At 39.8% G+C, this 25,452-nt stretch overlaps 1 protein-coding gene across 2 annotated transcripts in view; it reads left to right on the top strand.

The window, feature by feature from the left end:
* Window positions 1-25,452, top strand: part of kcnh4a (potassium voltage-gated channel, subfamily H (eag-related), member 4a) — an 80,369-nt gene that overhangs the window by 47,327 nt on the left and 7,590 nt on the right. For both annotated transcript variants that reach the window (XM_022672582.2, XM_015607607.3), the window contains exons 7-15: window positions 819-1,026; window positions 8,531-8,725; window positions 12,060-12,259; window positions 17,915-18,164; window positions 19,577-19,776; window positions 19,922-19,960; window positions 23,790-24,136; window positions 24,714-24,799; window positions 25,029-25,105. In XM_022672582.2, coding sequence (XP_022528303.2) covers window positions 819-1,026; window positions 8,531-8,725; window positions 12,060-12,259; window positions 17,915-18,164; window positions 19,577-19,776; window positions 19,922-19,960; window positions 23,790-24,136; window positions 24,714-24,799; window positions 25,029-25,105 — 1,602 coding nt within the window. The remainder of the gene's footprint in view (window positions 1-818; window positions 1,027-8,530; window positions 8,726-12,059; window positions 12,260-17,914; window positions 18,165-19,576; window positions 19,777-19,921; window positions 19,961-23,789; window positions 24,137-24,713; window positions 24,800-25,028; window positions 25,106-25,452) is intronic.

Below are 25,452 nucleotides of genomic sequence, written 5' to 3'. Positions count from 1 at the left end.
AAACGAGGCATTAATAACATATAGGATGTAAAAAGTGTTTTTAATAAGGTACTTGTGCACTTTTTAAGTTATTAATACTTCGTTTTAAATGTCAGGGCTCTCCGGATTCTAGCGAGGAGGTGTGGAGCTACTTTGAGCCTGGATAACGGTGGAAAAAGGGATTAATCAGGGAAAATTATGCCCCGTATCACCCAGTCTGCAGGGTGTTTGGACAAACTGTTAAAATTTCTGGATCTCGGAACGCTGTGGGAGAACAGAGGTGTGCAATTCATCAAAGGTTTTACTACAACAAAATTCCATTTTACACCTCCTTTAAGAGGGTGCCAATAATTTTGTCCAGCCTATTTTTGGAGTTTTGTGGTAAATTAAAATAACTGTGCTTTATTATGTTGTTCCTATTCACACAAAGGATATAAACATGTGTATAAAACAGTGTGTGATTGCAATAATTTTCTGGGAGAAATTTTATTTTTATGTGGCTGGAAGGCTAAAACGAAGACAAACAATATTTAAAAATATTTTTTTTTATTATTTGGGTTTGTGTGGATGGGGCCAGAGAGAAATCCAAATTTAAATCAGACGTCAAGTCATGAATTGATGTAAACACTATATACAATTTTGTTTATCTTAAAATTTAAAACTAAGGCAGCTTTTAAACTATGAATTTTAAATTTTTTGAGTTGAAGCTGATTATATTTTTTTTAAGTGAGGGATGTCTACAAACATTAGTGTACAATGTAACAGGTGTGTACAGTATATTAAGAGCACTGTGAAATTCTATATAATTATGTGTGTGTGTGTGTGTGTGTGTGTTGCAGACGTCGTTGGTGCACCTGCTGAAGACAGTGCGTTTGCTGCGTTTGTTGCGCTTGCTGCAGAAGCTGGACCGTTACTCTCAGTACAGCGCGGTGGTCCTCACTCTTCTCATGTCTGTCTTCGCCCTCCTCGCCCACTGGCTCGCCTGTGTCTGGTACGTCATCGGCCGCAAAGAGCTTGCCAGCAATGACCCGCTCACCTGGGACATCGGTAAATATGTATTTCTTATATTTTATAATATATATATATATTTATATAAGATTTAGTGAATGGTTTACAAATGTATTTAGCATTGATACACAGTTCTAGAAAGGCCTTGACATAAAAATTATATCTTATTTAGACGTTTTGACACATTTTTCAAAGTGTATTCAGAAGAAGAAGCCGTCTAGTCACTTTTATCAGAGGCAATATCCAATACAGAAATCATAAACTTTTTTGAACTAATAAGTTTCATATACTGCACAAATTTCTACCACAAAAAAATAAAATACTGAATTTAGACAAGCATGACTGCCACATCAATAAAACCTTAACCTTAAGCTTTAATGCATTACAGAAATCTGCTTTTAATCTAATATCTAAAGTACACTGTATATGTTGCTTGGCAACCGCAGTATACCGTTAATTATGCAGCCTTGCACAGGAAAGCATACTATATGGTATAATTGCAGTAGTACTCTCAAGGTCACGAGCAACTCTAGCTACTGTCAGTAGAAAACAACATTGGGTGTATTATTGTGATTAAAAAATAATCATAAGAAGAATGTCTGCAGGCATGCTCTACACTGAACAAAAAAAATCTTAAAACATTGTTTAAAGCAACATTATGTTATTTTTCACTTTAAAAAAAAACAAAATCATTTTAATGCTACACATGCTGACTAAGTAATATGGAGAATATCATTTTTATCAGTGCTACTCCGGGCATGCCTAAAACTACATAGCTTGTGAAAGTACATGAGGAACAAAATACATAGATTTTTCTATGATGGGTAAAAAAAAAAACACTTGTGTCTGCGAAAATGTTTACTTATATATTCCAACCCTCAAACTACACTTCCCACCATCCACCTGTTTATGAGGATATAATCACACCTTTCACATCAACCAGTCTTGAAATGTTTTGTCCTTCCTTCTCACCTGAGTATTGATCACATTCACCTCTTTCTATAGTTACATCTGTTTGTATAAATCTTTGTCTTTTTTGTCTTAACTTTGCAAAGTATTGCTAAAATCTAGAGAGTAGAGTCTAGACGATCATCTAGAGTCTAGATGATTAAATGTCAATCTGGTAGAATATAACGTATGTTGGTGAGCAGTGAATCAATGCTTTTGTAATACATCATGCTGAAATAAGTATCCTGATTTTTGTTTTTTTACCCGTCATAAAAAAAACATATATTTTTTCCTCTCATGTCCTTTCAAGTGCTTTGCAAGAAACTGCACTATCCTGTAATAGAGATAATTTGCAACATTATTTTTTTTTTCAATTTTGTGTATTTACAGTTACGTTTTTCTCAGCTTGTCCAGAAATGCATGTGTAAAACTTGTCCATTAGGGGTGTCTCAAAACATTAATTACACTTCCTGACTGTAGTCGGATCTCAGGTCTCAAGACATGGCAATTCTGCCATGAAGCTCTTTGTCGACAGCAAAAATCTATGAGAGAAAATGACATTTCAAACCAAGGCGCTTTTTTAATTAAAATGTCTTACTGTATTGACATGTCCTGGCTGGACTAGTGAAAAAGGCCCATGCGTATCGGCTTCTGCAATTAGTTTCTCAGGGGGACTTGTAACACCTGCTCGCACTACACCTTTAAGATCCGCCTCTCCTGAGTATTGAGGCTGACTCCTCCTCTCCCACACACCGGTGGGAGATTACTCATTCACAAGACTATATAAACTGGACTCATGCACTGCCTAGTTGCGAGATATTGCCACATTGTGTCTTATCGAGCGTTATTGAATGTTACTGTTTCCCTGGTTTCTGATCTACTGCTTCCCCTTGACTACGATTCTAGCCTAGCGTGTCTTTTCTGGTCTTTTGAACCTTGCCTGTCTGACTACGATTTTTGCCTTCTGTTTTGGACTAATAAACCTGTCTGCATTTGCATCCAAACTCCTGGTTGGTTTCTTACAGAATATCTCGCCACCAATGGATGCAGCAGGGAACCGGGACCTTAATGAGGTTGTGGCAGAACAATCACGAGCAGTAGAACTCGTACAACAACAACTCAATCAACTGGGTACCGCGTTTAACTCACTGACTGAGCGTCTGGAGGCTCTGTTTAGCAACCAGCCTGCTAATCCCGTCCAGCAGGTGGTTAACCCACCAGCACAACCTCCTCCTGTACCAGAACCCCAGCCACCTGTATTAACTCCTCTCAAGGTCGCCCTCCCGGAGAAATATCACGGAGACCCAGAGGTATGTGAGGGATTTTTATTGCAATGCGATATTTACTTCGCCCAACAACCCCCGCCTGGTCCCAACGATAACGCTAAAATAATGTTTGTCACTTCACTACTCTCTGGTAAAGCCCTAAAGTGGGCTACAGCGCTCTGGTCTCAAAACCCCGCGATGAATGAGAGTTATGAACTGTTTGCCAGTACTTTCCGGACTGTTTTTGGCAGCCCAAAGGGGGGTAGAGAAGTTGGGGAACAACTACTGGAGCTCCGACAAGGCCGTAACACAGTAGCGGACTATGCCCTTACCTTCCGCACGTTAGCCGCGCAAAGCGGTTGGAATGAGGCTTCTCTCATCACGGCGTTCCGAAGAGGGTTGTCCGAAGTAATCCAGACTGAGTTAGCTTGCCGGGATGATGCGTTGTCTTTGAATGACCTTATCAAGATGGCCACCCGTCTGGATGTGTTACTGCAAAGCCGGCGTCATACGTCACGCGCCCAGCGTGGTCACGCATTGCCACAGATAGTTTCAGCCGAAGAGGGTGAACCTATGCAACTGGGACACACGCGGCTCAGTCAAGCAGAGCGCCAGCGCCGCATAGAGGGCGGTTTGTGTCTTTACTGCGGAAACGGGGGTCATATGAGAAGTGGCTGTCCTAATCGACCACTTTCAAGGCCAGGCAACACCACCCAGCGCACGAGTTCCGATTCGTGCGCTGACGCAGTGAGTATGCCTGATCCTCTCATCTCAATAAAGATGTTAACTGTACCTGTAACTGTACACTACCTTAATCAGATCTTTTCCTTTGCAGCCCTCGTGGACTCCGGAGCGGCAGGCAACTTCATCGAGAAAGCCGTGGCCGAGAAACTGAAGATTCCAGCCATAAAATTAGATACTCCATTAAGGATTCAAGCCATCAATTATCAACCCATTGGAGAGGGCACAGTAACGCACATCACTGAACCCGTAACTATAACCATTGGATCTGTTCACAGTGAACAGATTTCTTTCCATGTCCTCCGAGTGTCCTCTCACCCCATTGTTTTGGGTCTACCCTGGCTCCTTAAACATAACCCTAAAATCTCCTGGGAAGATAGAGACATTGTTCAGTGGTCCAGCAATTGTTTTGAAAACTGTATTAAACTGACCTTGGCATCTACCTCCATTGAAAGCCCCTTAGAACCCAGTCTCACTGACATTCCGGATGACTATTTAGACCTATTAGAGGTTTTTAGTAAAAGAAGAGCCTCTGAATTGCCACCTCATCGACCCTGGGATTGTTCCATTGAACTGGAAGAAGGAAAAATCCCTCCCCGAGCTCGCATTTATCCTCTTTCAGTCAAGGAAACACAGGCAATGGAGGATTACATCCAGGAAGCCCTGAACCAGGGTTTCATTAGACCCTCTACTTCTCCTGCCTCCGCAAGTATGTTTTTTGTGGAAAAAAAAGATGGTGGTTTAAGACCGTGTGTGGATTATCGTGGTTTGAATGAAATCACAAAAAAGTTCCGTTATCCACTGCCTTTGGTACCTGCTGCTTTAGAACAGCTTAGGGGAGCCCGTTATTTCACAAAATTGGACCTTCGCAGTGCATATAATTTGATTAGAATTAAAGAAGGTGATGAATGGAAGACTGCTTTTTCAACTAACTCTGGCCATTATGAATACCTGGTGATGAGCTATGGATTGGTAAATGCTCCCTCTGTCTTCCAGTCATTCATCAATGAAGTTCTGAGAGACATGCTGGGTAAATATGTCATTGCATTTTTAGATGATATTCTTATCTATTCTGCGTCTCTTCCTGAACACGTTCAACAGGTGAGGCAAGTACTGCAAAGACTCCTACAGAACAGACTGTACGTCAAAGCAGAGAAATGCCAGTTCCACCAGACCCACATCTCATTCCTGGGTTATCTGATCAATCGTGAGGGGGTCCACATGGATGAAAAGAAAGTGGAGGCTGTAACTGGATGGAAGCAACCTGTGAGTAGAAAAGATTTGCAACGTTTTCTTGGATTTGCCAACTTCTACAGAAGGTTCATCCGAAACTTTAGTTTGGTGGCAGCTCCACTCACTACTATGCTTAGAGGGGAACACAAGAAGTTAGTGTGGAATCTGGCAGCTGAACAGGCATTCGATAAGCTTAAGACACTTTTTACATCAGCCCCTATGCTGAAACATCCCGACCCTTCTCTGCCCTTCATCGTGGAGGTGGACGCATCTGACTCTGGGGTAGGAGCGGTCCTGTCACAACGTCAAGGTAATCCTGCTAAACTGTTCCCATGTGCATATTTTTCTAAAAAACTGTCTCCCACAGAATGCAACTATGATGTAGGCAACCGTGAATTGCTGGCTATTAAATTAGCTTTGGAAGAATGGAGACACTGGCTGGAGGGAGCGCATCACCCATTCGTCGTCCTCACTGACCACCGGAACCTGGAGTATCTGCGTACAGCCAAACGTCTTAATTCCAGACAAGCGAGGTGGGCTCTCTTCTTTTCACGTTTCTGCTTCACCATCACTTATCGACCAGGCTCCAAGAATGGTAAAGCAGATGCCTTATCCAGGCTTTTTGAAAAAGAAAAGACTCAGTCAGATCCTCAAACCATCCTCAATCCCTCCTGTATCCTTGCCCCTATCCAGTGGGATATAGAGGAGGACATAAGACAGGCTTCTCGGTCAGAACCCACTCCTCATAATTGTCCAGCTAATCGTGTGTTTGTTCCCGAATCATGCAGGGACAGGTTGATAAGATGGGCCCACACCTCTCTGGCTACGGGTCATCCAGGCACAGCCCGCACCTATCATCTGCTGGGAGAACGGTATTGGTGGCCTCGGATGGAGCCGGAAGTACACGCATACATTCAGTCCTGTTCCCTGTGTGCTCGTACCAAGTCTCCCAGATCACTGCCGGCAGGTAAATTAGAGCCTTTACCCATACCTCTCAGACCCTGGTCCCATCTGTCCATAGACTTCCTCACCGACTTACCTCCATCACAAACATTCACCACTATTCTTGTAGTTATAGACAGGTTTTCTAAGGCCTGTAAATTGGTGCCTTTCACCACTATACCCACGGCATTCCAGACTGCAGAGGCTTTGTTCACTCACGTTTTCAGGAATTTTGGGATACCGGAGGACATTGTATCCGATCGGGGACCTCAGTTCACTTCTTCAGTTTGGAAAGCTTTTATGGATAAGTTGGGGATTACTGTCAGTCTCACGTCAGGCCATCACCCCGAAGCTAATGGACAAGTGGAAAGGCTCAATCAGGAAATAGGTCGTCTGCTGCGCCATTACTGTCATGACCAACAGGGGGAGTGGTCCCGCTTTCTGCCGTGGGCTGAATACTCTCAGAACTCTCTACGTAGCTCATCTACAGGTTTAACTCCATTCCAGTGTGTCCTAGGTTACCAACCACCATTGTTCCCTTGGAATGCAGAGAGGACAGACGCTCCTGCTGTAGACGACTGGTTCACACACAGTGAGAGGGCTTGGGAACAGACACACGCACGTCTGGGTTTGGCTGTCAGACGACAAAAAGCACAGGCAGATCGACATAGAGGTAAAACCCCTTTATTTAACCCAGGTGACAGAGTTTGGCTTTCCACAAGGGACCTCAAGTTGCGCCTGCCCTGTCGTAAACTCAGTCCACGGTTTGTTGGACCCTTCAGAATACTGCAAAGAATTAACAATGTGACTTATAAATTGCTTTTGCCCCGTAACTACAGAGTCTCACCCAGTTTTCATGTGTCTCTCCTCAGGCCGGTTATTCCTGGTCCACTGGATGATGCCTCCCCTCTCTCATCACCACCTCCAGCTCTGGACATCGACGGCAGTCCTGCCTACAAAGTCAACACCATTGTGGATTCACGTCGGAGACGGGGGCACATCCAGTATCTAGTGGACTGGGAGGGGTACGGTCCCGAGGAGAGGAGCTGGGTGTCTACATCGGACATACTGGATCCCTCTCTCATTACGGATTTCCACTCCCGCAGGCCGGAACGTCCTGCACCCAGACCTCGGGGCCGACCCCCCGGCCGGACTCTTGGCGCTCCTGGAGTAGCGCGTAGGGAAGGGGGTTCTGTAACACCTGCTCGCACTACACCTTTAAGATCCGCCTCTCCTGAGTATTGAGGCTGACTCCTCCTCTCCCACACACCGGTGGGAGATTACTCATTCACAAGACTATATAAACTGGACTCATGCACTGCCTAGTTGCGAGATATTGCCACATTGTGTCTTATCGAGCGTTATTGAATGTTACTGTTTCCCTGGTTTCTGATCTACTGCTTCCCCTTGACTACGATTCTAGCCTAGCGTGTCTTTTCTGGTCTTTTGAACCTTGCCTGTCTGACTACGATTTTTGCCTTCTGTTTTGGACTAATAAACCTGTCTGCATTTGCATCCAAACTCCTGGTTGGTTTCTTACAGGACTTCTGTAAAAAAAACAAACAAAAAAAAACACACACACATTTCTACTTAGTGATAAAACTCTTGCATCTGCAAGATTGCAATTGAAAAAACAGGAGGACCAGTGAGTTTTTTGGCTTTCTCGGTCACATGACATCGTGTTGTCACGTGATATCAGGTTTTGCACATGGAGCACAATGGTATGTTAATGTGTATCTCTGTGGAAACACACACCCAACGTGTAATTATGGTGCATGGCAGTGGACAAATAGCTATTTTATTAAACACGAGGTGGGGGAACTCAAAAATGTGTGTCTGTAAGGGACTTAAATTACTAGACGACCAAGGAGTTCAGCAAAAAACAGTAACAGTGTAATGTAGTGTTTCATATCCACGATCTTGGCGAGCACCACCACCTTCGGGTGTCTTTTTCCAAATCCACCATTTAAAAGAGGAGAGGCTGATTTTTAAAAGAGGAAAAAAGACTGATATAAGGCTGGAATGACCAGTCATGTACAAACATTAAAGTTGAGATGACTTCAGTGTTAATGAAGTCTCAACCATAAATCACACTTCCAGCACTCCTCCTTTGTATTTATTTGGTCGTTCCGAACGGGAATAAAATCCCAGAGGACCCCCCCATAAAAGAGAAAATCACCCGAGGACCCCCTGAGAAAATAATCGCACCCAGATAGGGCTTAAGTCGACCAGCAGTGTATTTCTACATTTTAAAAAATCTTAATCATTTACCATAGAAAAACATCCTTAAAAATCATAAAAACAAACTTTTTTGTATCATCGATTCTTTTTTTGGACAGTGGCAACAGTAATTTATCTGTAATGTATCTGTGTCATTCCTTCACCCCTTCCCTTCTGCTCTCCTCATCTCTCAGGCTGGCTGCAGGAGTTGGGGAAGCGTTTGGAGATCCCGTACACCAATGGTACGACTGGTGGTCCTTCCATGCGCAGTGCCTACATCGCCTCACTCTACTTCACTCTGAGCAGTCTGACCAGCGTGGGCTTCGGCAATGTCTGCGCTAACACTGACGCCGAGAAGATCTTCTCCATCTGCACCATGCTCATCGGAGGTGCGTAATAATAACTGCAGTGACTGAAAAATAACCATCAATAGCATTTAATTAGTAGTGAAAAGCTGTTGCAGAAAGCAGCTAATCAACAACCCCAGCTTCAGATGTATTGGATTAAAAGGCTTGATTTGGCTGTGTGGAAAAAAATAAAACGCATGTTTGCGTCTCTTTGTAAGAAGTTCGTGATTAGATCAAGAGCTTCTTCATTAACGTTTTAAGCCAGTATGTTATTTTTTAGATTAATCATCTTCAACACCATCGTGTTTTATCACATTACTCATGTGCTACATTTGTTTGTTTGCCAATCCTGCTGAAACTGGATTCGGAATGAAAGTTATTACAGTTGCTTTGCCACACATTTGATTTTCATTCAAAAAAAAAACACCGTTGCCCTGAATTTCCAATGTTTAAGTGTTAATTTAAGTGTGGGCTTTATTTCCACATGAACAACCACATGAATATTACATCACCACAGAATTCACCATGAATAAATTATCTATCTAAAACATCTATTATACATTAAATACATTATTTTAAGGCTGGGAATTAATCAAATTACTGTTTTAATGTGATTTTCTAAATGAAAAAAAAATCGAGATACATCTTTACATAATGTAGAAACTGCAGAGGGAATCTCAGTAGAGACATTTGCTTCTGTCAGAAACCTTTAAAGAACTCATTTACTGTATGTGGTAGTGAGTTACATATTTTACTTACTATTTCACAAATCAGTTACTTTATAATACTGAAATGCAAGGATGTTATATTTGCACTGTGTTCAATATAAAAGCTGTGTCTAAGCTTAAAGGGCACTGCTCACTTTTCATGCAAAAAACAAAACAACAAAAATTAAGTAAATTTTTTATATTAAATGTTAGGGCTGAACGATTTTGGAAAATAATCTAATTGCAATTTTTTATCTATAAATTGCGATTGCGATTTAAAATGCGATTTTTTTGTCTTCTCAAGTATTTTTCAACAACAGAAGCAATAAATCAATCTGTTTAATAATAAACAATGTCAGATTTACTTAAAGCACAGATAACAATAAAGCAAAAAATCTATGCTTTTCCTTTTCACCATTTTTTTTTAATTAGGAAAAACAATAGATATACAAAATTTAACTTACTGCTCTCCAGCTAGTAACATCATGAAAAATTAAAGTGCAAAAAAACAAAGAGAATCTGCTTTAACCAACTCGTTATTTTCTGTATTTGAAGATGCAGCACTGGTCGTTGGCATTTTAGCCTTGCAAATACCACACGAGGCTTTGTGGTGTTTTTTTAAATGCTGAAAAAGGTTTGTAGTGTTACCTCGCGTCGTAGCAACAGTAGCAAGGCACGTTTAGCACAGTACCTGACGTTGAGCAGCATCTTCTTTTTTAAAGCCAAAGTAATTCTACACAACTGATGTGTTCTGTCGAGCCTGAAGCCATTGTGCAACAAGGGCGTTTTCACACCTGTAGTTCGTTTCTAATGAGTTCGTTTACTTGGAGCGTTTTCTCGCTCTGTTCGGTCTGGTTTCCCACAGGCATAAATGTAAACGCACCAAAATGCGCATCAATAAACCACGTGAGCAGCCTGTGTCCTCTGATTGGTCAGAGCTGTCTGACACGGGAGTACATTAAATATAAATATACGAAAAAAGTAAATACAGCGAGAAGATTGTGTTCCAGCGCAAATATCTGTGCTTTAACACTGAACGCTGAAACGCTGCACTTTCAAACACAGTGTTTCTGCGTGCAGCGCAGATTTATACATAATAAACAGAGTCACGCGGCTGTGAGCTATGAATGCAGCGCAGATTTATACATAATAAACAGAGTTACGCGGCTGTGAGCAGTGAATGCAGCGCGTGCATGGACACAGTGTTTGTTCACAGCTGTGGTAATTAGCATTATCTGGCTAATATATCAGTTTAAACTGTGCTTGCTTTATCAGCAGTTTAGCTCAAATAAATGGCTTATATTTAATAGCTGGATCCAAACGAGACCGGATCACGTTCTCACCACAAGCGAACCGCTCCAGAGTTCGTTTGGTCCGGTTCTTTTGATCCGCACCCTAGTGCGATTACTGTTTTTATACCTGCTCAATCGAACCGCACTAAAGTTACAAACGGACCAGAGTTCGTTTTAACCGGACCAAATAGTGCTGGTGTGAAAACGCCCTAAAGTGCGCTGTGTTGACTTCACTTCTCCACCTCCCTGCCTTCTGCTCGGGTATGCTCCGCTCGTCCTCGGCTTGGCTCGCTCCCAAGTCACGTGACCAGTCAAATCGCAGCCAGTGCGGTTAGAGAATCGCGTTTTAAAATATCGCGAGATTATCGCAAATGCAATTAATCGTTCAGCCCTATTAAATGTAAAGGAAACAACTGCTTGCAAATCATTTTAAATGGTGCTGTTTGTTTCCAAATAGAGAATCGCTCTTATATTTGAAGAATATTGAGATTACCGTCCAGCCCTGCGTTATTTAAATATGCATTATTTATTGAGATTGACTAAAATATAACTAAAGATTTTTGCAGAACTGTAGAACTGAATCTATCTATCTATCTATCTATCTATCTATCTATCTATCTATCTATCTATCTATCTATCTATCTATCTATCTATCTATCTATCCGTCTGTCTAATTAGCTGGTATTATTAAAAATGGAGTTAGATATCACAGCTATGCTGATGATATTATTTTTGTAGTGCCAAATGACACAAAAGTTATAAATACTTAAACAAACTTTCTGTCTAGTGTCATTAATTTTAATTAAATTTATAATAAAAAAACACTCTTCTCATTATTGTTACTGCTGGTAATAAGGCAATGAGGCAAAAATGAACGAACAAATTAATTCGACTGTAGCTCACAGTTGTAGGAGTGAAGTTGGATTCTCTGAAGGTACTGGAGTAGTGAAGCACTCTCAGTAAGCTTTTAGCCATTGTGGACCATGCCAATTAGCTCAATGAGCTTTTATACCCATTTTGAATAGTACTTATTTATCACAGTTGAACATGTGAGTGGCTGCTGTGTGTGCAGTAGTGTGGATGGCTCTGGGACGGCTGTACACAACATTCTGGAACTTTAATCTAGAATCAAGTCAAGTCATGGTGACCTAGGCTCCTGAGTATCCAGTTGTACAAGCAATGTTCCTACTAGAAGACGGAACAATTGAATGCCTGCTGTGTGGATTCTTACAGTATGAAATAATGCCAGATTCTTGTTATTGCTAATAATGCAATAAATACAACTCAACGATGGCCAGTCAGTAAGTGTTAAAACTGGTGGGCGAGTTCATGCATGACCTTAACACCAATCTCTTCTCACCCTGTGTGTTCCTGCAGCCCTGATGCACGCGGTGGTGTTTGGCAACGTGACAGCGATCATCCAGCGCATGTACTCTCGCCGCTCCCTCTACCACACACGCATGAAGGACCTGAAAGACTTCATCCGCGTGCACCGTCTGCCTCGACAGCTGAAGCAGCGAATGCTGGAGTACTTTCAAACCACTTGGTCCGTCAATAATGGCATCAACGCCAACGAGGTGAGAGACGCTCCGCGGGCGGGTAATCGGTGTCTTATTCCAGAGATTCTCATTCAGGTCCTTCAGGAGCTTCAGAGGTTCTACAGTTTTACTGTTTTCACACATGAGTCAGATAATGGAACAATGCCTGAAAAAAAGTACTTTATGTCCTTCTTTTGTCAAGTGTTCACGTTTAGGATGTTCACTGTTTAAACTTCACTTCAGGAAACTTCACTCTGTTTCCATCTAGACAATTCTCTCCTTTGAACTTTTCCACATTTTCTCAAGTTACACCCACAAACGTACATTTAATTTATTGAAGAAGCAAGTAATTGTGAAGTAAAACGAAAATGATAAATGGCAAAATGTTTAATGAATAAAAATGTAAAAAAAATGTCAATACTTTGTAGGCTCATCCTGTCTGTGGTCCAGCTCACCCCAAACCATCTGGATTGGGTTCACGTCCGGTGACTGTGGAGGCCAGGTCATTTTTTTCATAGTTCATAGTTTTGATGCCTTCAGTGAGAATCTAAAATGTAAATAGTCATGAAAAAAAAAAAACGCATTGAATGAAAAGGTGTGTCCAAACATTTGCCCTGTACTGTATCTCTGCCAGCTTTGCACTGGTACGTCTTCCTATTTTTGCATTGCAAAATAGATAAAGCTCAGTCAGGCTGGATGAAGAGCATCAGTTAACAGCAATTTTCATGTCTTTAAGTCACACATTATGAGTGGTAATTATGTTTGGACTTCAACTGTGCCATAGGTTTAGAATCATTATCTTGCTGGAAGGCCAATCTTCTTCCCAGTTTCAAATCTTCTGCAGCCTCAAACAAGTTTTCCTCCAGGATTGTCCTGTATTTAGCTTCATTATATTAAATTATATTATATGTATTATCTTTTTCTTTTCACTTTACAATTACTTGCTGCTTTATGTTGCTTTATGACCACATAAAATCACACAAAAAATAAATATATTAAGATTTATAGGTGTAATATTGGTGTAAAATATTTAAAAAGGGTTATGATTTCTTTTCAGAAGGCACAATAGATTTGGACTGTATCCTAACATGATGTTAAATGTTTTCCTTTCTGACTAGAAATGAACATTCAGTCAGTTTTGCGTTACTATGTATATTTCCTTAATCTATAAATGCCGTATTAATGCCTAACATTTGGAAATGGGGCTTACATACTGCTATCCCATGACTTCTGGCATGTCAGTGTATTTAACAGGCGTAAACAGGCCTGCTTCGCTCAGTATGCATTCTGCCTCTTGAAATGCTTGTAAAAAAAAAAAAGCTGCTACAAAAAAAAAAAGCTGCTACAATTACAATGAGTAAGGTAAAATGATTCAATTAAAGTTTTCTAAAGCAAGGCCAGGATTATAATGAATTTTATTTAAAGCACTGCGCAGAGGGATTTGATAGAGTGCAAGTAGACACGTTTAAGAAAAATGAGAACTTATTAAATTAAAACTTTCTCACTGCCACCCACTCAGAGTGGTGTTTTAGCCATCTCCATTCATTTGCTCTGTCTGCACAGTGTACTGAAATATTTTTGCTCATTTTAAATAAAAGCTTTCAATATATTTTATATGATGTCATTGGGACAGATAAAAATATTTGCTCTGCTATTATACAAGGAATATATAAAGACAGCTGAATTATATATCTCAAGGTTCCTCATGCTCATAAGGTTATGTGTAGTTAAAGATCAAAACAGTGGGCATAGGGAAAAAGAGGGTGCTGATGGTAAAAAGTAGGGTTTCTTTTATATGTGAATTAATTAATTTTTGATTTTCACACAGTACATATTTAAGAACTAAAGGCACTCAATTGGCTTTTTTTCTTCAATATGCTTCTTACAGAGCTATTTACACTCTTCCCAGTTTCAATGGTTCCCTGGTAATAAATTAATACATTTTTCTTTTACAGGCAATGCATTCTATTAAATAATCCACACAACTTCTAAATGTAGAATGCTTTTTAGAAATGATACATTTTCGTCCAGATCAATGTTCTTTCCATCCTAAATATTTCATTAAATAGATAAGCAAGTGATGCTGTTTGTTAAAACTACATTCCAATTTGATTGAAAATGAAAGCTAAAACATATATTTTTCAAAGAATGAAAACACTTGTAAAAGTCCTTAAATAAAAAAAATCAGTCACCTTTTTCTTTCAACCAAATTGGAATTTAAAGCTGTTTTTTTTTCTTCTCATCTTAGCAATGACTTAATTACTGCATTGCTTCACCTGGTCAGTGATGGTTTGGAGATCCATGTCATCTGCTGGTGTTGGGTCCACTGTAGTCCAAAATCTGCTCAGTGTTTTATATATTATTATATTAATATATATATATATCTTTTTTTCTCTTTATTGCAAATATGGCTCTAGTGTTGACAAGAATGTTTACATCATTTACATCTTTAGGCCCTTTGCAGTTTAATTTGTTTTTTTGTGAACAACTTTTGTTTATTGAAAGGATGAGCAGTGGGACAGTCAGTACAGTGGATAATGAGAAACACAAATATAGACCATATACACAGTATTATAACAACAGAAAAATAACCATAATTTTGCTGAAATGTGACTCAGTATAGGGAAAAGAAAAAAAAACACAAAAACAAACATATAATTGTAGTTTTAACAAAAAAAAAATCTAAATTGGTTAATAATATTTGAACATATATTTATGGTTTTACCTGAAGCTCCCTGAAGTCTAGTGCATGATAGTTTGTGAATAGCAATTAACACAGTATTGGAAATCCAAGTACAAAATAAGGTAAGAGTGGGGTTAAACCAGAACTATAGAATAGTGTTTTTTTTGCAGCTGTAAGAGTAGCAAGAAAGAGTCTGTGCTGTGAAGCTTATTCAACTGTTTTGACCAGGGGTGCCCAAACTTTTGCATGCCACAGTGTAGGTGTACTGGTGGCACATTTAGTATCAGGAATATAACTAACTGAAATAAAATCTGGGTCACATCTACTTCCGCTGAGCTATTTACCACGCAGAGTGTCTTCAGTGAATACAGCCTTTGTTGGGCTGCCTCTGTAGTTAGCCCACACTGGAAAGCAGACACCGCTAATTAGCCAGCACAGGTTTATGAGGGAGGGGAAAAAAACAGAGATAGTGGTGACTAGCTCATTTACACTTTGGCTTAGTAATTTATTCAGCGATTAGGGAAAAAAAAAATCAGCTAAAGCACTTCACACAGTTCACAGGAACTCTGTGGCTCCTAACAACTGCTGCTAGCATGTCGCGGCGCTGCTGTTAGCATGGTCTGAGATCACATTTAGCCTAAAGTGTAACTAACTGAGCTCTCCACTTTCAGCTCCCACTCTAATCTTATTTTTAGAGGAAAAAACAGCTCAAAGAAATGGACAATTTGTGCAGAGAATGATTCATTTTCCTTCTATTTTAAACCTGAACGTGTAACTTCAGAGATAAAAATTGCCCACTGATACAATTTTAGCACAATTCAGCGTATCGGTCGTTGATAGGTGACATTACCTTCTATTTGTGTTTAGCACCATGCTGAAGGTATTCTGTGCTCAGGCGGTAATGCACTCAGCCTTATTTATTTATTTATTATTTTTTGTACATTATTTTGCATTAGTTCACTTTCCCTAATAATGGTGCTCTAATGTAGGCTGATTGTTTGTTTTCTGAAGAAGCTGGCTAATGCTAGTGCTAACAATACATTAACGCTTGTGTGGTGTTCGGGTCTGTGGGACCCGTTTTCATTTTTCATCAAATGATACAAAAAATGTTTTTTTTCCTAACTCAAACTCATTGGAATTGGGTCATTTTTTGTAAAAAAAAAACATATATCAAAACACATTTTCGAGAAACACACATTGTACTCCCACCCCCCCCCCCCACACACACACATTTATATTACATACAGTATGTTTGGCCAAGGGCTAATAAACATTGCTTCATTTGTAAATTTGAAACTAAAAACTTGAGTTTAATTCATTTTCTTTTACATTTTATTAAAAAAAAGAAAGGTAAAGGGCAAATATTAACCATGTAAGCTGTTTATATTGCTTGCAATTTAGGCGAAGCAAGCATGTGTAAAGCATTTTAATGTAAAGTTATATAAGTTGCTTAATTTTGCTGAATTAAATACAAGTAACAAAGTAAACGAGTAACAAAAATATGAACACCACACAAGGGATAATGTAATGTTTTGAATTAGCCAGTCACCCAAGCAGGACATCAGAAATGGATTAATGTGGTCTCGTTAAAACTGTAGGTCAGGGGTACTTAACCTGGGGGTCGAGACGCGGGAGTTGGATTTTCTCAGATAAATTTGCAACAAATGAGATTTAGGCACCAAACTTTGTATTTCTTTACTGAATCAAACCAGTTCTTTTTTTAGGCTTGATTCAGAATACCGCATGCTTAAAAAAGGGGTTATTTCTATTTTTATAAAGTTTTCTTTTCTAGTTTTAATCTCAATCACGATTCAGGTTCAGGAAGTCCAGGCTGGATTAAAATGATTTTTTTTTTGGTCGAATTGGAAGTGGAGATGTAAAACGCCCGCTTTCAAAAGCTTCCAAAAAAACAAACAAAAAAAAAAACAAGGAAAGCGAGAACATATGATGAAAAGTACTTGTACTGTAATGTTAATGGTGTGATTCAGATTGTTAGAGAGATGAAACCTCGCTGAAAGCTAAAAGCTCACAAGGCAGGTGGGTTTCCAGAGCCAGAGTTGGGAAGCAAATTTATATTAATCATTAAGTATTTGTCACTTCTGCATGTGTTATTCATGCATGTGTGGGTGGTGTACCCACATATATTCACTATTCAGGAAGGAGTATGTAGGTTAGTAATGCTCTGTAAGCTCTGAAGCTAAGCTGCAAATCCAAGAAGAGAAATGTATTAAACCTGCTTTTATGAACATTTTATGCTAAAAATCTGATATATAGTGAAATATATGCACATACACTATTGTATATGGAAAAAAATAATTGGGACACCTATTTATTTTTCTAAAACCAAAGAAATTAAATAAGTTTATCCTACCTTTGTTGGAGTAACTGGAGTCTGTACTGTCAAGGAAAGGGTTTTTACTAGATTGTGGAGAATTGCTGTGAGGATTTGATTGCATTTAGTGAAGAGAGCTTTTGTGATTACCAGTTTATTTTACCAGACTACAAAAGAAAAATCCTTATTTAAGTCCTATTTGAGTAATGTTATAATTCATATTATGTCAAGAACTACTCACTTAAGTAAAGAAAAAATACTTTAGGAAATTAAGGTTAGACAATCTGAAAAATGTCAAGTAGGCTACTTTGAAAGTATCTTCAAGTCTAGTCACAAAGACCATGAAACACAATATGATGAAACTGGCTCTCATCAGGACTGAGTTACCAGCTTTAGAAGCCACAAGTTAACAGCACCCCAGATAAGAGCACCTAAATGCTTCACAGAGTATTTTTGTTAACAGTTTTAAGTTGATGAATCCTTCTGTGTTCCATCATAGTCTGGATGACTTCAGTATTTATTTATAAGGTACTAATGTTCTTTATAAAGATGAGTGATTAAGCTGCTTATTTGATGTTTAACATTTCTTAATGAGTCATTCAATTATGCATTTTTGTTGTCATTCCATTTGCATTAAGCCTGCCACAGCACTCATCCTGTGCATTCCTGCCTCTTTCAGCTCCTGCACGACTTCCCTGATGAGCTGCGGGCTGATATCGCCATGCACCTGAACAAGGACATCCTGCAGCTGCCACTCTTCTCCTCTGCCAGTAGGGGATGCCTGCGCTCGCTGTCTCTGCACATCAAGACTTCTTTCTGTGCCCCGGGCGAGTACCTCATCCGGCATGGTGATGCCCTGCACGCCCACCACTTCGTCTGCTCTGGATCCCTCGAGGTGCTGAAGGACGGCATGGTGCTCGCCATACTGGGTATGTAGCATTTGGCAACTGCTTTAATACATATTAGATCCAGTGTTGTATAAAGCTTTTTGCAATACCATGTTCTGTACAAAGACATATACAGGATGCGTGGAATAGAACCTAAACTCCAAACATTTTAGCAAATCCAGAGTCCAGAGTAGTACGAAAGTAAAGTAAAGTTTTTGAAAAAAATAAAATAAAATGTGAATTGTAAAATAATAAGCTTTTTTGGTTCACATCACATCATGTCAAATGTCACAGGATCCACCTAGCACTATTGCAACCACCTGCGACATCATAGCAGCCATCTAGCAACTACTTAAGAGCCCCAAAGCATCCACTTGGGATATCACAGCAACTTCTTAGCAAGTACCTAGCAACCCTACAGCATCCTCCTGGGATTATCACTCCCACTTTCTATCAAGTACCTAGTAACCTCATAGCATCCACCTGAAATATCACAGCAACTGCAGCTAGCAACAACTAGCAACAGAACAGTCAAAACCTAATAACCCCCTATCAATCACCTGGTATACTATTCACAGTAGCCACCTAGGAAAAACAGACCACATAGCAACAGCATAGCAAATGTCTATAAATGAAAACCATTTGTTGTACTTTGTTGCCTCAAATGAATTAAGTTATCAAAATGTATTGTAATACTGTGTGGAGTTGAACAAACATTCATTCTTAAAATTATTAATTCACATAAATTAGCGATAGAGTGAAAAGTATTGAGAGCACAGCCAACACAGAGTTACTGCATCTCAGAAAATTGCATGCTCTTACAGCCTACAACACAGAGACCAAGCAGTATTTCATAATTGATGAGCTACAAGTTTACCTCATGTAGCCCAGGGGAAATCACTACACACTGATGTTGAGTGTCAGAAAATGGGGGATACACCCAGTATACAAATAGATTGTGCCAAAAGCCAATGAAACGAATCTGTTAATGGCAACAGACCAAACTCAGTTATTATAAGTTTATTTAAGTCCAAGATCTCTGTTTGAAAGTATATAAAGTTGAGCTAACTCATTTTTGAACTATTAAAGTAAATATTAAATAAATAGGCTGTAGTTATAAGAACTTCCTATCAAACAGCATGAACTTATTTCATTTGATTCAAGTTACACTACCTCAAATCAAACACCAACACTTTTATTAAAGAGCAGCTATAAATGCAAGACGACAACAAATCATTTTTGAGTTAGTTTGACATTATCAGCATAAGTGATGCCAAGTTTCTGTTTTTTTTTTTTTTTTTTGAGTTATGTTAAATTACTTAGTTCAGTAAGAAAATTATGTTTTACAGTGTAGCTGTAATTATAAGTGAATAAACGTAGAATTGGGCTATGCTATGTACAGCAAGTGTTCAAAGCTGTCATCAGACACTAAGAAATGTGGATTTCATTTTCAGGAAAGGGGGATCTGATCGGAGCCGACCTGGCGGGGTGGGATCAGGTGATCAAGGCCAACGCAGACGTGAAGGCTTTGACCTACTGTGACCTGCAGTACATCAGCATCCGAGCACTGCGTGAGGTCCTGGAGCTCTATCCTGAATACGGCAGCCGCTTCACAGAGGACCTTCACCACAACCTCACCTACAACCTCCGAGAAGTAAGACCCCCCCTCTCAGTGTTTCTCCTCTGCATCTCCTCTCGTCGATTATTCACACTGCAACTGCCTGTGCATGATATAACAGGGACAGTACAGCCTGTACAGTACTAACACAATTACTGTTCTTCCTGTCTGCTTCCCTCAGGGCCAGACGCAATTTCCTCGCTCCCCAAGAATCTCACAGGTAACATATTCATGTTCACACACACACTCTGCCAACTCACTCTTAAATTCAGAAATTCCCTATCTTAAAAGCGCAATAACTGTTATGTAAGTTTTCAATTAACTCCACCTCTGTGTACACCTGTTTGCATATGTGTGTGTGTGTGGGTGTGTGTATGTGTGAGGCTGGCAGACAAGCAGGCAGAGGGGGAGATTAAACAAGACCAACAGCTATTGATCTGGGAGTGAATTAGGATGTGCAGTAGCAGCTGCCAGCTCAGCTAGCTCCAGTCGAATTAGTATTCAGTAACTCTGTGTGCACATTATAATAAGACACACTCACACAAATGTCAGCTGGATTTATGGCATGTCGGTGTGTTTTTGGTTTTGTGAGGGCAGAAAAAATACGCCTTGCACGGCTTAAAATGCGCAAAATGCATGAACTAATTATCTTAATTAATCTTGAGTGTGTTTTGGGCGTAACATGAAAAAAACAATCAGTGTGTCACTTGCCATTCCCTTTAAGAGCCAGGTGAGCTTTGACTTTGGCAAATTGGTATCTTAACAGCGGAAAGCTTTTGCGTATCTCAGCACTGTGAAAAAAAAAAATCTTTATTCTGTTTATTGTTAGGTTAAAAGTGGCGTTTACTGAGATAAGAATAGACTCTGAAGACTGACTCATTTCAATCAGTGGCGCACCTGTGTTTTCTGCCGCCAAAATAGCAACACGGCAGAAATTTACCTGAACACACCAAACCTTCAAGACCACCACGCCCATCAGCGTAGATGTATTCCTAAACTCCAACCCTATTTGTCTGAGAAATAAAGCAAATTTTGGATACAGCGCTGTGCGAAAGTTTTAGTACTCCTCTTTAAACTTTTAAACTCCTCATCTTACCAGTAAAAGCACAGCTATAGAATAAACACTAATCATACAAAATAAGTTATTTTTTATCACAGGGTCCATTTAAAAACCTCAATAGATCTCCTTATAAAGGTATAGTATTTTATATTTATTATACATCACCTGGTTTGGTAAATTGTGTGAGTTTCATGATGTTAAATCAATGGAGCTGCTGATAGAATTAATGGAACACATCCAGGAGAAATCTAGAGCCAGGCTTTGCTTGTCAGACTAGCTCACAAATTATCAACTATGTTCTTTAACCCTTTCAGACTCTGTGTCCATTACAATGGACATGCATTTTCTTTTTTATGTATTGTTGCACATGAGGCTAATTACACTGTGCATCAGAATAGAACTATAAGAGTGTTGTTTTGTGTGAGTTGCAGACAGAAAACAGGATTCTTATATTTTTCACTGGCACATAATTCAGATCTGAAAGAGTTAAAATAAAAGGCTGAATTTTAGTGCTTCAGTTTAGTAAGTCTCCCTATACTCCCATAGTGAGCTGCGTTTCCGTATACTTGACATTGATTAGTTTGTAGAAGGATGTCATCGTGCTGTCAATTTGGTGAGTTGCCTTTCCAGGTGTTGTGATGAATTCTGCCTCCCTGCCAGAATCCGACTCCCTTTGAGTGCTCACACGTCAAGCAGACAGGGGGTGCTTTTCAGTTTGCTGAATTATTCTCGTTTCAGTTTGGTCAGAACCAGAATGACAAGTGAGAAACATGCTACCAAACCACGGTCCAGACCAACTGCTACTATATGCTGACTGACTGAGCTGATGCTGGAGATACAGCTAAAGCAGGTTTAAAAGGCTTAGAATTGGAGTTCGAAAATATTTGATATTGTTCTGTGTTGAGGAAATTTGTAGATTTTTCAGTATAAATTGATCAGACATTTATAAACTCTGATTTTGCTCAGTTGCTATATATAAGCTAATTCATTTTGGACTCACTTCAAGTGGGTATTTTCTTCTCTAGAGATTCTATGGCATAGCATCTGTAGTTCTTGTGCAGTGATGGGAATAACGGCGTTATTTTTTCAGTAACGAGTAATCTAACTAATTACTCTGTTACTGCACGTTACTTTAGCCGCTCAATTAACTTTTTTTTTTTAACTTAGCGTATACAGACAAAAACGCAGGTGTGTGTGAGTCACAAGGGAGGGAAGGATGAGATAACCGCCTAAGCAATGATTGGCCAAGGTATAGTAATATTACCTCTTCAGCCAATCAGAGAAAATAGGTGGGTGGGTGTTTAGAGCGCAAGCATAGTGGCAGGTGTTTACAGCGCATAGCGAGAGATGGCAAGTGAGGACTCCAGTGGCAAAACGTCCTTTTCCAGATGGAAATACCGACACTATTTCAAACTTACTGAGGTCAAAGTGCACAGTCCCAGAACGAAAAATTTGTCATGGACAAACCTCTATGCAGGTACTTGTCTTTGCTGTTGTGCAAGCTAATCATCTGGGTTATGAAACACGCTCTGAGAAGGTGGGGTTCAGGGGGTGGGGGTTACAGGGCAGGTAAAACAAAAGTAATGCAATACTTACTTTTACTGGTAACTAGTTACTTTTATAGTGGAGTAACTCAGTTAGTAACTCAGTTACTTTTTTGGAGAAGTAACTAGTAACTATAACTAATTCCTTTTTTTTAAGTAACGTGCCCAGCACTGTTCTTGTGTACATTAAGTTCTTGTGCGTTCTCATGATAAACATGTTATTGAATAGCAGCCAGATGAGTTGTCAATTTCCCACAGGAAAAAATAATTTAATTTGCACTCTGTGTCACATTCACGTAGTGTGAAAGGCACAGCAACTGACTCAAAACTACAATACAACCAGTCTTGTAGCTGCTTTTGTGTGACTCCACTACATGTTACTACATGCTTTTTACTATTATGCAGAGGAGTAATTAATGAAAAGTGTATGGAATATGTAGATGCAGTGTAGTAAAAGAAAACTCACTTGTAAACCTGTGTTTAAAACTTTTAAAGTTTTTATTATCCTTAATCTGCAATTGCTTTTTTTTTTTTTTTTGCAGAAATTGTTTGTCTTCAGTGTTTTGTGTTGTGACCATTTTAATAGACATCAGTGTAAAACTAATAAATGACTTTCTATTAAAAGACTAATGAATTGAGAGTGAGATTTGAGTTTTTTCATCTAAAATTAGCGGGTTAAGGAAGAGTCTGGTTAGAATAATCCTTATTAGATCCAAAATAAAGCATGCTACTTTCACTTTCAACACCTAAATACAATTTAAAGGCCTGGAAATCTTACCTTCAGCTCAACAAAGACCTTTGTCGTTGGTGAACTTTGTTCACTACTGATATGAGTGTAAGGATTTGGGTACAGACATTCTTGAGTTAATCCTGGTATGCCTGGTATGATTCTTTTGCTTGTGTTAGTCTAGACAAAATGACAGCCCTACGTTCACATACGCATATACACACAAATTCACAGTACAATATCTATGCAAAGCGGACGGTCATGTAAGGTCAGGATAATTGGACATCAAACAAAAAAAGAGCAATGCTGTGCTTAAAGCATTGTTTGGGAGCTGAACCTTTAATCTAGAGTGTGGTGTAGGTGCGTAATGGGATGTGCTTTATTGAGCATGTGGGAGGCAGACCACTATTGTCTCTTTCTCTCAGCTAATGTCACCTTGCCTCAAGGTCTCACAAAGCACACTGTGAAATGGGGAACTCTAAAAAGAGTAACAGTAATTTAAACCTCTCTCTTCCTCTGTGTGTGTGTGTGTGTGTGAGTGATTTCATCATAATCTGCTCATCAGATCCACTACAGGGTTAACCTGCCCTCATAAAATTACCTTTTACATCACAATCACAATGCTGTATGTTGTAATACTCTTCCGCTCTTTTCCCTTCTCCCCCTTTCCTCCCCTTCGTCCCGGTCTTCCCTTCTTCTTCTTCTTTCGTCTCTCCAGGAGCGCTCAGACACTGCTCTTCACTCAAAGCTGCCCTTCATCGTGGAGGCAGAGGAAGAGGACGAAGCCGAGCAGGAAGTGGGCAGGCAGCCCTTGTTGTCCAGCACAGGCGGCTCTTCGTCACAGTCCACTCTCAGCGCCATGCTGGGGGAGGAGTTACGGCACTTCAACATGCTCCGCCTCTGCCGCTCTCCGACGCAAGGTTACCGGGGACAGAGCCCCGCCCGTGCAGTGCCAGCCACTGACGAGCTGTGTGCCCCAGTAGTTGACACAGGCCCCACCCACCGACCGGCCAAGCTGCTCATCCCCTCCCTCAACTGCGTCAGCCCTCTGGACCTGAGCCCTAGGTATGAATAGACACACCTGTGGTGCCTAAACCCTTTGTGCTCTGTGACTTTTATTATGTCCAAAGGATATAATAGTATTCTGCAATTACATGTGACGAAAAGCAAAGCAAACAAACTTGTTGTTTCTAAGTTGTTCCTAAGTTATAACAGAGACAAGGGATAGGCCTGTCGCAATAATTACATTAGCAATATTTTAACTTTTAAGAAACACAGATAGATGGAAGGGTGGGTCAGTGATCTATATAGATAGATATTATACTCCTCTACTGGCTGGCTTTACACACATTACACAAGTAACAGTCTTACTTTTTGCCATTTCCTGACTAAAATATCTCCAAACAAATGACATTTTACTCCAACTAACATCTGAAACATGTGAAACTCAAAGCTGATTGATCTATGATAGTTAGAGGCAGGACAGGCTGTCCAGAACAGTCACACCTAGTTTAACACTAGTGGATTTTGCTAGAAACATTTTTCTCCCTTATGGGCGTCACCCGAAATCGCCACTGTCTGTCACAATGATCTTGTGTAATTGAAAATTAAGTTGATTAAATACTATGCTGATGTCTTGCAGGGTTGTTGATGGTATAGAGGATAACACACCAGCATTTCAATTCAACGTGGAGCCCAGTGAGGTCAACCCTAACACCCGGGTCAAAGGTGAGCATCACACTTTTAACCTTTTTTTCACGCCTAAAAAGTAATTTAGTTCGTTTTTGTATTGTGTATCATTCACATATACAGCTAATTGCTTTATTCTAGAATCTAGTAAAAACACAGTTTTTCCGTTAAAAAAATATTTTGGGGACTGTAATGATTTTACTGTATTCCACACCTTGCAGCCACTATAGACAATAACTCATGTTAAATGTGTGCTTTTGCTTTTTAGACCCTTTTCAGATGAATGCAAACCTGCTGCTTGAGACTGAGGAGGTCAGACACAGCATTTCCCAACTCAATACAGAGGTATTCAACATCCCCTTACAGCATACACACTCACTTCTAAATATTAAGTTCCAGATTGGACCTAGACCTGTACTTTTACTCCTCCAAATTTGTAGTTTTTATCATGTTTCTATCATGTTTCTATCATGTTTCTATCATGCTGTGTTTTGAGTCTTGGCTAGATATTTTGGCTTTGTTTCACCAAGTGCCCATGAGTCTTTTCATAATGTCTTGTAGTTGAATCTGAAGACCTTTATTGGTGGTTTAATGCATTTGCAGTACAGATGCACCGAATATCTGGCAACCGAATAAGCTATAAAAAATATTATTGCAGTGTTTTTGCTAACTTTAGGATGCTTTCAACAGTG

Source organism: Astyanax mexicanus, chromosome 19, assembly GCF_023375975.1.
Source record: "Astyanax mexicanus isolate ESR-SI-001 chromosome 19, AstMex3_surface, whole genome shotgun sequence".
Lineage (NCBI taxonomy): Eukaryota > Metazoa > Chordata > Actinopteri > Characiformes > Acestrorhamphidae > Astyanax > Astyanax mexicanus.
Note: the sequence above shows the minus strand (reverse complement) of the source record. Positions and strands in the feature narration are given on the sequence as shown.